Consider the following 11,554-nt stretch of genomic DNA (forward strand, 5'->3'; position numbering starts at 1 on the left):
AGCTGTCAGCACAGAGCCAGACACGGGGCTCAAACCCATGAACCGTAAAATCATGACCTGAGCCAAACCTGGATGCTTAACCAACTGAGCCACCCAGGTACCCCTTGATGAGGTTCCAATAGTTCGTTTTTGCTCTTGATTGCCTTGACTTTGGGCATGTGTCGAGTAGGAAATTGCTGAGATTGAGGTCAAGGAGGTTTTCTCCTGCTTTCTCGTCTAGGGTTTTGGTCGTTTCCTGTCTCACATTCAGTGGGTTTATTTTGAGTTTATTTTTGTGTATGGTGTAAGAAAATGGTCTAGTTCATTCTTCTGCATGTTGCTGTCCAGCTCTCCCAGCACCACCTGTTAAAGAGGCAGTCTTTTTTCCATTGGATACTCTATCCTGCTTTGTCAAAAATTAATTTGCCATCCATTTGTGGGTCCAGTTCTGGGTTCTCTATTCTATTCCATTGGTCCATGTGTCTGTTTTTGTGCCAATACCATACTGTCTTGATGATGACAGCTTTGTAGTAGAGGCTGAAGTCTGGGATTGTGATGCCTCCCATTTTAGTTTTCTTCTTCAATATTACTTTGGGTATTCGTTGCCTTTTGTGGTTCCATACAAATTTTAGGATAGTTTGTTCTAGCTTTGAGCAGAATGCTGATGCAATTTTGATTGGGATTTCAATGAATGTGTAGATTGCTTTGGGTAATAATGACATTTTAACAATGTTTCTTCTTCCGATCCATGAGCATGGGATGTTTTTCTATTTCTTCGTGTCTTCTTCAATTTCTTTCATAAGTTTTCTATAGTTTTCATCATACAGGTCTTTTACATCTTTGGTTAGATTTATTCCTAGGTATTTTATGGTTTTTCGTGCAATTGTGAATGGGATCAGTTTCTTGATTTCTCTTTCTGTTGCTTTATTATTGGTGTATAAAAATGCAACTGATTTCTGTACATTGAATTTTACCCTGAGACTTTGCTGAATTCATGGATCAGTTCTAGTAGGCTTCTGGTGGAGTCTGTCTGGTTTTTCCATGTAGAGTATCATGTCGTCTGTGAAAAGTGAAAGTTTGACTTCATCTTTGCCACTTCTGATGCTTTTTATTTCCTTTTATTGTCTGATTGCTGATGCTAGGACTTCCAGCAAAATGTTAAACAACAGTGGTGAGAGTGGACACCCCTGTTGTGTTCCTGATCTCATGGGGAAAGCTCTCAGTTTTTCCCCATCGAGGATGATGTTAGTTGTGGGCTTTTGATAAATGGCTTTTATGATGTTTAAGTAAGTTCCTTCTATCCTGACTTTCTGGAGGGTTTTTATTAAGAAAGAATGCTGTATTTTGTCAAATGCTTCTCCTGCATCTATCGACAGGATCATATGGTTTTTATCTTTTCTTTTGTTAATGTGATGTATCACATAGGTTCATTTGTGAATATTAAACCAACCCTATAACCCAGGAATAAATCTCATTTGATCATGGTGGGTAATTATTTTTGTACACTGTTGAATTCAATTTGCTAGTATCTTGTAGAGGATTTTTGCATCTATATTCATTAAGGATATTGGCCTGTACTTCTCTTTTTTTGCTTGGTCTCGATCCGGTTTGGGAATCAAAGTGATGCTGACTTCGTAGAATGAGTCTAGAAGTTTCCTTCTATTTCTACTTTTTGGAATAGCTTGAAAATAATGGGTATTAACTCTGCTTTAAATGTCTGCTTAAAATTCCCCAGGGAAGCCATCTGGCCCTGGGATCTTATTTGTTAGGAGATTTTTGATAACTGATTCAATTTCCTCACTGGTTATGGGTCTGTTCAGATTTTCTATCTCTTCCCATTTGAATTTTGGTAGTGCATGTGTGTTTAGAAATTTGTCCATTTCTTCTAGGTTGTCCAGTTTGTTGGCATATAAATTTCATAGTATTCCCTGATAATTGCTTGTATTTCTGAGGGACTGGCTGTAATAGCTCCATTTTCATTTATAATTTTGTCTATTTGGGTTCTCTCTCTCTCTGTCTCTCTGTCTCTCTGTCTCCCTCTCCCTCTCTGTCTCTCTGTCTCTGTCTCTGTCTGTCTGTCTGTCTATCTCTCTCTCTCTCTGTCTCTCTCTGTCTCTCTCTGTCTCTCTCTCTTTCAGAAGCCTGGCTAGAGTTTTATTGATTCTGTTTATTTTTTCAAAAAGCCAACTCCTGGTTTCATTGATCTGTTCAACTGTTTTTTTTTTTTAAATTCTATATTGTTTATTTATGCCTTGATCTTCATTGTTTCTTTTCTTCTGCTGGGTTTGGGGTGCTCTTGTTGATCTCTTAGTTCCTTTAGGTGTGTTGTTAGATTTTGTATTTGCCCTTTTTCTAGTTTCTTATAATAGGCCTGGATAGCAATATACTTTCCTCTTAGGACTGCCTTTGCTGTGCCCCAGAGAGTTTGGATTGTTGTATTTTCATTTTCATTTGTTTCCATATATTTTTAAATTTCATCTCTAGTTGCCTGATCAACCCAGCCATTCTTTAGTAGGGTGGTCTTTAACCTTCACGTTTTTGGAGGTTTTCCAGATGTTTTTCTGGGATTGATTTCAAGTTTCATAGCATTGTGATCTGAGTGTGCATGGTATGATGTTAATTCTTTTCTATTTATTGAGGGCTGCTTTATGACCCAGTATGTGATCTATCTTGGAGAATGTACCATGTGCACTCTAGAAGAAAGTGAATTGCATAGCCTCAGGATGTAGAGTTCTAAATATTTCTGTCAAATACATTTGTTCCAATGTGGCGTTCAGGTTCATTGTTTCCTTAGTGGTTTCCTGTCTAGTTGATTTATTCATTGCTATAATTGGAGTATTAAAATCCCCTGCAATTAGCACATTCTTATCAATGAGATTGTTTCTGTTTCTGATTAATTGTTTTATGTATTTAGGTACCTCCAAATTTGGTGTGTAGACATTTATAATTATTAGCTCTTCCTGATGGATAGATCCCATAATTATTATATAATGCCTTTCTTCACCTCATGTTATTGTCTTTACTTTAAAGTCCAGTTTGTAATATCTAAGTATGATTAGTAAAGCTTTTTTTTTTTTTACTTCCAGTCGCATAATATTTATTTCTCTATCCCATTACTTTCAATCTGAAGGTTTCCTCAGGTCTTAAATGAGTCTCTTGTAGACAACAAATAGATGTATTTTTGTTTTTATATACATTTTGCTACCTTATATCTTTTGATTGGAGCATTTAGTCCATTTATATTCAGCGTTATTATTGAAAAATATGGGTTTAAAGTCATTGTGTTCTCTGTAGAGTTCATGCTTGTAGTGGTGTCTTTGGTACTTTGTGTTCCTAGTGACATTTCCCTCATAGAGTCCCTCTTAGGATCTCTTGTAGGACTGATTTAGTGGTGATGAATTTCTTCATTTTTTTGTTTTTTTTTTGAGAAAACCTTTATCTCTCCTTCTATTCTGAATTACAAGCTTCATGGATACATTATTCGTGGCTGCATTTTTTTTTTTCCTGTTCATCACATTGAAGATTTCCTGCTATTCTTTTCTGCCTGCCAAGTTTCAGCAGATAAGTCTGTAACTACTCTGATAGGTTTCCCTTTGTATGTTAGGGCCCTTTTATCCCTAGGTTCTTTCACAATTCCTTCTTTATCCTTATATTTTGCCAGTTTCACTATGATATGTCATGCAGAAGATCTATTCAAGTCATGTCTGAGGGGAGTTCTCTGTGCCCCTTGGATTTCAATGTCTGTTTCCTTCACCAGATTGGGGAAGTTCTTGGCTATAATTTATTCAGTACCCCTTCAGCACCTCTCTCTCTCTCTCTCTCTCTCTCTCTCTCTCTATCTCTCTCTCTCTCTTTCTTCTTCTTCTTCTTCTTCTTCTTCTTCTTCTTCTTCTTCTTCTTCGGGAATCTTATGATATTGATAGGATTCCTTATGGTCCGTATCCTATGATACAGATATTTTTTCATTTGATTTTATCACTCGGTTCTCAAATTCTCCTTTCGTATTCCTGGATCAATGTATCTTTCTTTACTCGGCTTCCTCTTTTTCTATAATTGTGTCTTCTAAATCACCTATTCTCCTCTCTGCCTCTTCAATCCATGCAGTGGCATCCTCGATTTTATTATGCACCTAAATTTAGAATTTTTAATTTGTCACAACTATTTTTAAGGTCCCTAGTCTTTGTAGCAATACTTTTTCTGATGTCTTCCATGCTTTTTTTAAGTCCAGTGATTAATTTTATGACAATTGTTCTAAATTCTTGCTCAGTTATGTTGCTTATATCTGTTCTGAGCAAATCTGTAGTTGTGACTTCTTCCAGGAATTTCTTTAGAGGTGAGTTCTTCCATTTCATCATTTTGGCTGCTTTCTGTCTCTTGTCAGTTTTAAAAGCTCGTTATGCACTCTGCACCTGTGGGTATTGCTAAATTAAAAGAGGCTCATTGACTGTCCAGGGCCTGTCCGTTCAGGAGGTGTTCTTTTAATGGTGTCCTTTGGTCTCATTTCTTGTGCCTTGGTATTTTATTTCCCTACTCATATTGATATTTGGGACTCTCCACCATGTGTCCTTTGGCTTGTTTCTTGAGGTAGCCCTGAAAAGGAAAACAGACAGTCAAACTCAGAGGGAACAAAAGCACACAAATTCACAGACAAATCAAACAAGCAAGCAAACCAACAGGGGAATAAAAGGGGGAAACAAAAACAACAAAAGACAAAGGACAGCTGAAAAGCATAAAACCAGAAATCCCAGTTACAAATAAGGAGCAGGGTGGAGACAGTGCTGATGGAAGTGCATATACAAAGAGAAAAGTGACGGGGGTGTGGAGGAAGCGAAATTGAACAATGACCAGGCAGTGAGACTAAAAGGCTTAATTCAGAGAGAAAAAGAGGAGAATATGGTAGGAGGCGAGGGAAATAAAATGAAGATAACGTTACCCAAAGAAACTATATAGTCTGGTTATTCCAGAGAGAGAGAGAGAGGGAGAGAGAGAGAGAGAGAGAGAGAGAGAGAGAGAGAGAGAAAGGAAGGTGGCAATGGAGGTGTAGAATATGCATCAAGAGAAGGGATTAAATGTGACTATTTAAGCAAACCAATGACCAGAGCACCCAGTCCAGTGGAGGGGAGAGATAAGAATGAAATAAGAGAAAATATATCTGAAGAACAAGACTTGATCTATAGTTTTGCCCCAGCTCTCCAGCACGGATAGGTGTGGTTTGGTGTAGACAGGTCTCGCCTCCGCTGTGTTCCTTTGGGCAGCTCCCTGAGGTCCCACATTGGTGGTTGTGGGGAGGAAAATGGCGCCCCAGTCTCTTCTTGAACCAAGCATTGCAACTCACTCTTTTGGGTTCAATCTCCCTGTGTTGCGGGTATAGTCAAGGTGGGCCGAGTTGTATTTCCCAAGCCCTGCCTTGTTTCCAGATCTTAGTCTGTGCACTTTAATGATACAGTCAGAAATGTACTCCTGCAGGCCGGGTGGCTTCCTAGGTGGATGGAATATGGGGCGTAGGGGAGCAGTTCTTCCTGGTCCCATCTGGGATCAGGGCGCTCAGACCAAGGAAAGCACCACAGCTGGAGAAAAAATCATCTCGGAATGCCTTACGGTTACCGATAAGATGATAGGATCTCTCTCTGTTGGGGCCGAGATTTTTCTCTTCTCCAGAGACAGTTCTATGAGCCGTTTCAGCCCTTGCTTTCTCTTCCCCTCGTCTCTCCATGGCTCTCCGTGGAGGAGGCTCCCTCCTTTCCTCGTCTTCGGGTCCCAGCCCATTTTTATCTTCCCCAGTTCATAATCATGCACCTATGAGGCTGTCTTCTTAGTGGACTCTGTCTCTTTTCCTCCCAGACTCTTGTGGTTCCGTGTCCTATGGCTTCAGTCCTTCTTTGTTTGAGAGATGCGAGTGGGCAAAAAGTACAGAGCTCCCTACTTCTCCACCATCTTGCCTCTTCCCTTTGGTTTTTTTTTTTTTTTAACGTAGGCTCCATTCCCAGCACAGAGCCCAACATAGGGCTTGAACTCACATCCCTGAGATCAAGAGTTGGATGCTAACAGACTGAGCCACGCATGTGTCCCCAAAATTCCTCATACATTTTTAAAAGTTGATGCACATGATTACAAAAGCTAGATAATCCCAAGGTCTGCAGAGTGTCAACTGGTTGGAGACCCAGGAGAGTGGATGTGTCTGTTTGTACCTAAGGGGAGGAAGAAAGCTGATGCCTTCTTCAGAACCCCCTAACTTGGGTAGTCAGCTCTTTGTCTGATTGGGCCTGGCCCACCCACATTAGAGAGTGCCATCTGCTTTCCTCAATCTGTAGATTCTATGTCAATGTCATGCAGAACCATCTCAGGGACACACCCAGAATTGTGCTCACTCTAGGGCCCCAGCTAGTGGACACAGGAGAAACCACTACAATGACTCTATTTGGAAAGGGAAGAGCTTCAAAAAACTTTCTCAGACTAGCAGAACCTTGGGGCCCCACTTTGTGTGTCCTGTGCTCAAAGAGGGGCACACAGAAGCCCAGTCGCTGCTGTGGATGGGCCCTATTCCTCCTGCATAATTCTGATTCAAAGACATCGGTATTAACCCCTCAGTCTGCCCAGAGAAACTATCACAAACCAGTGGTTTACAATGACAGAGATGTATTGTCTCGTGGTTGTGGAGACCAGGAGACTGAGGTTAAAGTGTCACAGGGCCACCCTCCCTCTAAAGGCTCAGGAGGGTCCCTCCTGCCTCTCCCAGCTTCTGGGGCCCCAGGCATTCTGGATTCATGGCCCCGTCTCCCCAATCTCTGCCTCTGTCACCACGTGGCCATCTAAAACCCCCCTCCCTTGTCTCATAAGTACCCACCTTGATCCAGGATGCTCTCACCTCGAGATCGCTCACCTTGATCACCTCTGCAAGGACCCCATTTCCACATGAGGCCATGTTCTGAGGTCCCGGGTGGACAAATCTCTTGGGGACTACAACGGAACTCACTGGTATCTCAGCAGCTGCGAGTGTTTGCCTGTACATCTGCTCTGCAAACATCTGCTCCAGGTTTCTCCACATTTCCTCCCTTCCTTCTTTCCCAACACAAGTGCATCCCTCACCATGACCCGTGCTGTCCCTACAGTTTGATGTTAGCGTTAGGCCTTGTTCAAATCCACATCCACACTTGTGTCTAGTCTACTCTCTGCCCACATGCCCTGATTCGACCCTGACTGATTTCAAGGAGCCCTGGAATCTTTGGCTTGACTTCCATGTAGCTCTGTCTGCACTGACCTGCCATGGTGAGGAGGGAACACAGAGGCATTCAAGGTAGACCAGATGTCCAGGTCTTTGTGAGGGTCAGGGGGTAGGGGAGAAGGGAGGGTGCTGGGAGGGGGAGGGAGGCATGTAAGGAGAAGGTGGTAGAGGAGGGGAAGAGAAAGGTTAGCATTTAGAGAGCAACTACTTGGTGTCTAGCACTGGGTTCAACATTTAACATATGCCCCAAGTACTATTCAGGAAAGCACTCCAGTGTGTAATAATATGGTGTATCAGTCAGCTCGGTCTGTGCAACTAATACCACAGACTGGAAGGTTTAAACAACACATTTATTGGGTCCCAGTCCAGGGCACTGGAAGTCTGAGATCCAGGCGTGGGCAGGGCTGGTTCCTCCCGAGGCCTCTCTCCCTGGCATGCACACGCCATCTCTTTCCCCTGTCCTCACATGGTTGTCCTGTGTGTGTCCGTGCCCTGATCCCCTCTTCTGATAAGGACGCGTCATGGGGGATCAGGACCCACCCTAGTGAACTCCTTTTGCCCGAACCACCTGTGTAAAGACCCATCTCCAAATCCGGCCCTGTTCTGAGGCCCTGCGGGTTGGAGCTTCAACATGTGAACTGGAGGGGACATGATTCAGCCCACAATACACTGCCAGAATTCAATAGGGAGGGAAAATGAAGGTAACACAGGATCATTCAGAAAGGTGCACCCTTGTATGTGGTCTAGCTTGGGTTTAGAATGGGTATGTCTCCCCCAAATCTGTGACTGGCTGGAGCAGAGATCATGGATCTTGCTGGAGGAGGGTCCCTGCTCGGTTCTGTCTCTCACCCTGAGGAGACCCCAAGGCCTTTGGGGGCTGACGTTCTGAGCAGATGGTCAGGGGGCTGGGGTCATGTGTCCAGAGGCAGAAGAATGGCCTCAGGGGTGCTGAGAAGGAGAGTCCAGAGAACGCGTAGATGAGGGATCTGTTGCCCGCGCTGTAGAAGGAGATTCTGCCCGCATCACAGTCCAGGAAAATGCCCACCCGCTGCAGGGGCTCCGATGGGTGCAGGCGAACCCTCGGGAAGGCAAGAGCCCAGAACGCCTTCCTGTACAGCTCCAGGGCCCAGAGCCCATGCTGGGGGGCCTTGGGGATCCTTCCCTTCCGATCCAAGCTCTCCAGACACACACCCAGGTTCCAGGCCTTCCTGCGTCCCACCTGGACCTCCCAGTAATACCTCCCGGCCAAAAACTGCTCCCGGCCCAGCACACAGGGGTCCAGGTCGAATCTGCCAGGGGTGTCCAGCAGTTCCTGTTCAAAGAACAGCCGCCTCACAGTCTTTCCATCCTCAGAAAGAGTGAGCTTGGGGCTTGCGGTGTCTGGGTCCAAGGATGGGCTCACTGCAGGAAGAGAAGAGGATCAGGTTTGGAGGTGGGGGTCCCCTACCTGTGCTCCTGTGTGGAAGTGAACACACAGCCTCCCCGGGAGTCACTGTACCTCCCACCCATTCTCTGTCCAGGACCCCGTGCCAACAGGCCATCCCAGAGCAGCTAAGGCAGCTCCAGAGGGACACAAGGGGAGTGGGACGATTCCTATGAGGGAACAGGCTGGCACACTGTGAGGTCGGCCTGCTTCCCAGGGCTCTGAGTGTCAGGGGGGTATGCATCTGTATATGTGTGCATGTGTGTGTGCATGTGTGTTGTGTGTGAGAGAGATAAGGAGGGACAGAGAGACAGAGATAGACACAGGGAGAGAGATAGACAGACACAGAGAGAGGCAAGCAGAGAGACACAGAGGCAGAGAGACAAAGAGAACAAGAGATAGATAGACACAGGGAGACACAGTCAGAGAGATAGAGGGAGACAGAGGCAGAGGAATGTAGACACAGAGAAAGATACAAGGAGAAAGAGACAGAGGTAGAGAGATAGAGAGAGAGACATAGGACATGTGAAGACACAGGGGGACATGAGATGATGTCATAGGTGTGTTGATGACCATTGGACAACCATCCAGATGAGGGGACCCATCTGGAAAATGCCGGGAGGCACCTAAACACCCCACAAACTGAAAGGAACACCTTCCAAAGCAGAGCTCTTCTCTCCTGCCTTGCTGTCCCTCTAGGGACCCTCAGGCCCAGCGTGTCACCTGGGGGAGGATCTGTCTATTTTGGGCTCTGTACAAGAGGCAGGGAGGGTGTTTGGGGATCATGTAGGTACCCAGCTGCACCGGCAGGCCCCTTCGCAACAACAGAAGCCTCTGGGCCTGTGTCCACCCTTGCCCATTCAGCAGGCATGCTGCTGTTTGCTGGAGTCTGTACCTGATTCCTCGACACCCATGTTTCCTGACCTTCCATTCGTCAGATGGACAGCCCACACGCTCTCCTCCTATCTGAACTCCAGCTTTCTCCCCGGTCTCCTCCTCCTTCGGTGTCAAACCCTGCTCCCTTTCACTCTCCAGCAGAGACTACAATCCCCCCCCCCCGATTTCTCATTGCTGCTTCCTGAATTCTGCACCTTCTGTCCCACCCAAAACCTTTCCTGTAGAGTCAAGACCATGCAGACGGAGCCTCCCCCCCATGTTCCATCTCTATGATGGCCAAACACAAGCTCACTATCTGAACAGTGAGCATGGCTCATTCTACTCCAAATTCCCTCCTCATTAAAAATATTCACATTAAAACACAGCTGGACTTAAAACGGGTTAAAAAAATACCGTCAATGACCATGATAACATCTCATATAAATACAGTCATAGGCTAAACCCTAAAATCGACACTGACACAAAAACCATTCGATAATAACTTCTTGAACACCACAACACACCTGGCTGTGGAGAACCGCCTGAGTTCTGGTGCACTGACTCCACTTGTAAACACCCACCCCTGTCCCTGGAGCTCATCCTGAGTCCTGCACTGAATCCTCTTGCACACACCCACACCTGGCTGTGGATCTTCTCCTGTGCTGTCCATCATGTATGGGTTGGAACCTTGAATACTACCCTCAGCTGGCTGCCAGTGTAGACCTGTGCTCCACTGTATCCACGGCTGCAGACTATCTTCCCTGCAGAGTTGCTCTCTCACTGGTTTTCTTCCTCCTTTCAGGCTTCAGGCATCTTCGCACCACATTGCTCCTCTTAGGCCGCAGACACGCCCTCCTACCACGGACCTCACATTCAATCCACAGCAAACACAAACCACCTTCCCTTACCCACTCCCCAAGTCCTAGATCAACTGCTCAGCCGATAATTTTGAGCCTCCCTCTCAGTTCTCTCCACAAGAGACGCCTCTCTGTGCACTACACCTGCCAGTTTTCCTGGGTCATTTCCTGGTCTCCCCTGACTCCACTTCTCCTCAACACATTGCTCCTGCGTATTTCCCCGGTGAAGTGTCCCCTGCCTTCCACAACCCCTGCTCTAGTAGACCTCCCAATACCAGGGTTTTCCAACACTAGACCTTGGATCTTTCTTCTCTGCCCTGTATCTTTCTCTATTAAAAACCTTATTTCTTTTCAAAGAAAAAAATTTTAAAGAATAATTTTAGTTGTAGCAAAAAATGTAGCACTTACTGGTTCAGTTTCCTGGTTTTATGTACCAGATTTATGCCATAGACCCCAATTCCCATCTTCAGTCCTGGTTTCTCCTGGGAGCCCCGGATTTGCACAGCCAAGGACTTATCCCCAGCTGGATGTCTGAGAACTTTTCAATCTTAGGAGGTTCAAGGTGATTTTCACTTCTTTGGCCCAAGTCTGTCTCGTTTGGCCCCCAAGCCTTCTGTTAGATGGAGCCACAAGGGCCAGAGGCTCATGCGGCCGAGGAGAACCTTGGACTGCTCCGTCTGCTTTGCCCTTTTTGGACTCTGCTACCTGCGGCCCCAGGACCCACCTCAGGGCTGTATCCTCTCCTGCTTCGGTGTCTCTACTTACACAGCCTCACTCATTTTGCACGGTGCTTCATGTAGAATCCAGGCCTCTACCTCGGCCTCCCAGGCTCTGCAGGTCTGGGCACCCATGAGGCTTCTCACTCTACGCCCACCCAGCTTCATCACCAGAGACACCACTCTCCCTGCTACAGGGGAGGGCCTGCCCCTCCGTGCATGGCTGTGGTCCTGGCATCACCCACCCTTCATTTAGATGTTGCCACCCCACCATCCCCTGGGGCCTGGACATCCCACGTGAGCCGGCTCCTGGCCAGCCTCGTGTTCCAGGTCTTCCCTATCATAGGGATTCCAGTTACAGAAACAACAACAACACTGCCCTGTGGCTCACATCCCCACAAACTCCGTGCCCCATGAGGACAGGAGGAAGCTGTTTCATTCACTCATAGATGCCAGTTGCTGGCACAGGAGGCATCTGGTC

The 11,554-nt window shown here is 45.8% G+C and overlaps 1 protein-coding gene across 1 annotated transcript in view; it reads right to left on the reverse strand.

The window, feature by feature from the left end:
• Positions 1-7,845: 7,845 nt before the first annotated feature.
• Positions 7,846-11,554, reverse strand: part of BTNL10 (butyrophilin like 10) — a 29,676-nt gene continuing 25,967 nt past the window's right edge. The window contains exon 6 of the mRNA XM_029941731.1: positions 7,846-8,602. Coding sequence (XP_029797591.1) covers positions 8,004-8,602 — 599 coding nt within the window. The 3' untranslated portion in view covers positions 7,846-8,003. The remainder of the gene's footprint in view (positions 8,603-11,554) is intronic.

This window comes from Suricata suricatta, chromosome 6 (assembly GCF_006229205.1).
Source record: "Suricata suricatta isolate VVHF042 chromosome 6, meerkat_22Aug2017_6uvM2_HiC, whole genome shotgun sequence".
In the NCBI taxonomy this organism is placed as follows: domain Eukaryota; kingdom Metazoa; phylum Chordata; class Mammalia; order Carnivora; family Herpestidae; genus Suricata; species Suricata suricatta.